The sequence below is a fragment of the Priapulus caudatus genome, unplaced genomic scaffold (genome assembly GCF_000485595.1).
Source record: "Priapulus caudatus unplaced genomic scaffold, Priapulus_caudatus-5.0.1 Scaffold149, whole genome shotgun sequence".
Taxonomy (NCBI): domain Eukaryota; kingdom Metazoa; phylum Priapulida; class Priapulimorpha; order Priapulimorphida; family Priapulidae; genus Priapulus; species Priapulus caudatus.
In genome coordinates, this window is record NW_014577210.1 from 403,766 (window position 1) to 407,575 (window position 3,810).

A 3,810-nucleotide genomic window follows, 5' to 3' on the forward strand; every position below is an offset into this window, starting at 1 on the left:
CGAGGTAGGAGAAGGAGGAGGCCAGAGAAAGGAGAGGAGGAGGCAGGAGGAGGGAGGAGGAGGAGGAGGAGGAGGCGGCGGAGTTAGAAGGAGGACGAGGAGGAGGATGGGAGGAGGAGGAGGAGGAGGAGGAGGAGGAGATAGGAGGAGGAGGAGGATGAGGAGTTCAGGAGGAGGACGAGGAGGCATGGAGGCAGAGGAGGAGGAGAAGAGAGGAGAGAGGAAGGGGAGGAGGGAGGAGGAGGAGGTATGAGGAGGAGGAGAGGAGGAGGAGGAGGAGGAGGATGGAGGAGGAGGTAAGAGGGGGCCCAGCTGCTGAGAAGACGTCCGAGTAACGAGCCGTAGCATGGATTACGCGCCTCGGTTCTGTTTAGACTTAATTGTGATAGCATTCCCATCTCTAATGCGTTTCTTGATTTCTCTGTCGCCGTACTCACCGCACGTAGCTCAACGCGGCACCGCACACAGCTGCGCACAGCCACACACGCGGCACGCACCACACGTACGACATTCACGAGCAGCATCAGACGCCGACGCACATCACGCCCACACGGCACACACAGAAAGATACAAACACACAACACATACACACCCCCACGCATTCACACCACGAAACGAAGCACTCATGCGCGCGTGAACGCGCGCGCACACACACGCCCCCCACACACAGTTGCCACGCATGACCACGCAGCGCACGCACGCACCCTGCTGCCAGCACACGGCACGCAGGCATACGCCACACACAGTCATTTACAACAAGACACATACATATATACTACACAGCTTGCACATAATAGTCAGTCCCCGCAGCGAGCAAGAGCGCGGGACGGGGCATCTCCCGACAACCGCACAGCGCCGCATCTGCGCACGCGGCATCGCAGTAGCGATCGCTCGTACAACCCGGATCGCAGGCTGACGCGCGCGGCGCTCTGCGCTGTGAAAAAAAATCGCGCTCGTAAATTCGTTGCCGACACAAAGCCGCGATGTACGACTTGACCTCCGGCGAGTCGTCGAATCTCCGGATTCCGGCTTGCGACGCAGACGCGCCGGCCAGACAGCCGCCGCCTGCCGACAACGCACGTGTCGCATTGCTGCCGGACAGACTGGCCGGATCCGCACGACGACCGTACGCACACACGCCCCGTTACGCTTCTCGATGAAGCCAATCGTCATCATCACCGTTTCGTCGTGCATCACGTTCGGTCCTTCTCTCACTGTCGTTCATCATCGCCGTCGTCTCAATCACTGTCGTTATCGTCGGCGGTCGTCATACGTCAGCTGGTCGTCCATTCGTCGCTGCTCATGTCATTTCGTCGCCGATCGTTACTCGCTCGCCGTCAGTCGAATGATCGCCATCCTCAGTGATCGCCGTTTCATACATCACTCGTTCATCATCCGGCCGCTGTGTCTATCAATCTACCATCGCTATGCATCACCGCCGTCATCATTCACCATTGTCCTGGTTTGCCTATCGTCAATGATCGCCGTTACGTCATCATCACCGTCGTCATATCACTATCGTCATCGTCGCCCGTCGTCACGTCGCCGTCGTCATGAATTCGCCATCCTTCGCGGTGATCGCCGTTGTCATCGATCATCGTCGTCAATTACATCACCACGTCATCATCGCCGTTGTCATCATCACCATCCTCATCAGCGACATTGCTGGCGTTCTCTCTGCGGTTTATTTTGCCGCCGCTGCCGCCGCCTGGCGGCCATACTGCGAAGCGCTGCACAGCGTCACTCAACACCCGCCGTGATGAGTGTCGACTGACGCATGCGCACCGATGTGCGCGTCGAGTAATTGCCGACACAGTCCGCGCCGCCCCCACCCGAAATCTGCGCGAATGGTCGCCGTATATAGACTGTGTGTGTGTGTCTGTACGTATAGGCTACACTGTAGCCTGTTACATCGGCGGGAACACACGCGCCACATCAGTTTTTAGGCGTATCACTTTTCAAGCCGAATGGCAGGCAATATATACACCTGTGGCGTATACCCCTGACGTACACGGACGCATGTCAAGCGCGTACGCTAATCTTTCTATTTTCAATCGTGCGCGCATGAGCGCGCGTGCAGCGGCGCGTACGCGCATGTTTTGCATGGGCTTCCTAATGTAACGAGCTGCGAAACTTTTTCTAAAGCTAATTCTGTCTAAGACTTGTTTGCGAGCATCCGTGCTTGACCCTGTCAGTTGCTAGTGCCACTTCATACCGTGTCTCAGACACGACAGCACATGAGTTTAACCTATCGGAATAAGTATCTGAATTACCGACCGACCGACCACCCGACCTCCCTCCCGACCTCCCGACCGACCGGCCGACCGACCGGTCGACCTTCCCATCTTCCCGCCAGCCGACCGACATTCTAACGCGTGCGTTTGCGTGCCCACAGCCGCCGACGACTACAAACGACGACAGCGATGGCAGCGCCGCACTACGAGAGCCAGCTGTCGCCGCACGTGAACACGATAGTCGAGGGCAGTGCGACGCGCTTCACGGCCAAGCTGAAGGGCGATCCGCGGCCGGACATCGTCGTCTACCACGACAAGCAGCGCATCGAGCACAGCCGCAAGTGTCAGGTCAAGCATGCCGACGACGGCACTGTGACGATCACGATTCCCGAGTGCACGCGCGACTTCGACGGCACGTATAAGATCGTCGCGACGAACGCGCACGGCGAGCGCAGCACCGACGCAGAGCTGCTCATAGAGTTCGACCCGACCGTCTAGATGGCGCCACCGTCGCCCCCCGCTAATCAATCTTTTCCGCTCCTCCCGAGTGACGTCACGCGACGAGGTCATCGCGCATGCGCTCCTCCGTCGAATCTACGCCATGATTGATTCGCGCGACTTCGGAAAAAATTTCGAATTGGAAACTAGAAGTATTAGATTTGTTTTCGTGAGCACGGTAACAAGGGTATGCTTAATTATTCATGACTGATTAATTACTAAGATGTCTTTAATGCCTTACTCCTGATGTATTGTATTATCGAGTAATTTTACACCGGTCGCCATTTTGCATCTCCACGATTCTTAAACCTGGACAACAATGCCTATATGGATATGCTTTTGTACTTCTAATGCATTATCACGATAAGTGCAAGTGCATGCTTGCATATCAGATTGCTATATGTGATGTTATCAAGCAATATACAATTTTTTTGTAATGTTTCGAAGAAATTAGCATGTTCTATAAATTTGCGTCGGATTACGTTCGAACCTGTTTGTTTCGACGTTTACTGTGTCCCTCATTTAGAATTTAAAACAAAATCGTGCGTAAATAAATACCAGATATCAAAGCAAGCGACATTACTCTGTAACATCAGATATGCTAGCAAATAGTAAAATACAATAGCAAATTAACTACAGATGTAACATCATACGAATATGTAATAGACAACAGATTATATAGCAAACGACATTACCATGCGGCACATACAGTAAACAAAGTAGTATCCTCCCTCAGCATCCTTCTCTCAGCATCCTTCCCTCAGCATCCTTCCCTCAGCATCCTTCCCTCAGCATCCTTCCCTCATCATCCTTCCCTCAGCATCCTTCTCTCAGCATCCTTCCCTCAGCATCCTTCCCTCAGCATCCTTCCCTCAGCATCCTTCCCTCAGCATCCTTCCCTCAGCATCCTTCCCTCAGCATCCTTCCCTCAGCATCCTTCCCTCAGCATCCTTCCCTCAGTATCTTCCCTCAGCATCCTTCCCTCAGTATCTTCCCTCAGCATCCTTCCCTCAGTATCTTCCCTCAGCATCCTTCCCTCAGCATCCTTCCCTCAGCATCCTTCCCTCAGTATCTTCCC

The 3,810-nt window shown here is 54.2% G+C and overlaps 1 protein-coding gene across 1 annotated transcript in view; it reads left to right on the forward strand.

Moving 5' to 3' along the window:
• LOC106806235 (myosin light chain kinase, smooth muscle-like) overlaps nt 1–3,221 on the forward strand; it is a 7,033-nt gene extending 3,812 nt beyond the window's left edge. The window contains exon 2 of the mRNA XM_014808103.1: nt 2,396–3,221. Coding sequence (XP_014663589.1) covers nt 2,424–2,732 — 309 coding nt within the window. The 5' untranslated portion in view covers nt 2,396–2,423 and the 3' untranslated portion in view covers nt 2,733–3,221. The remainder of the gene's footprint in view (nt 1–2,395) is intronic.
• The last annotated feature ends 589 nt before the right edge of the window (nt 3,222–3,810 follow it).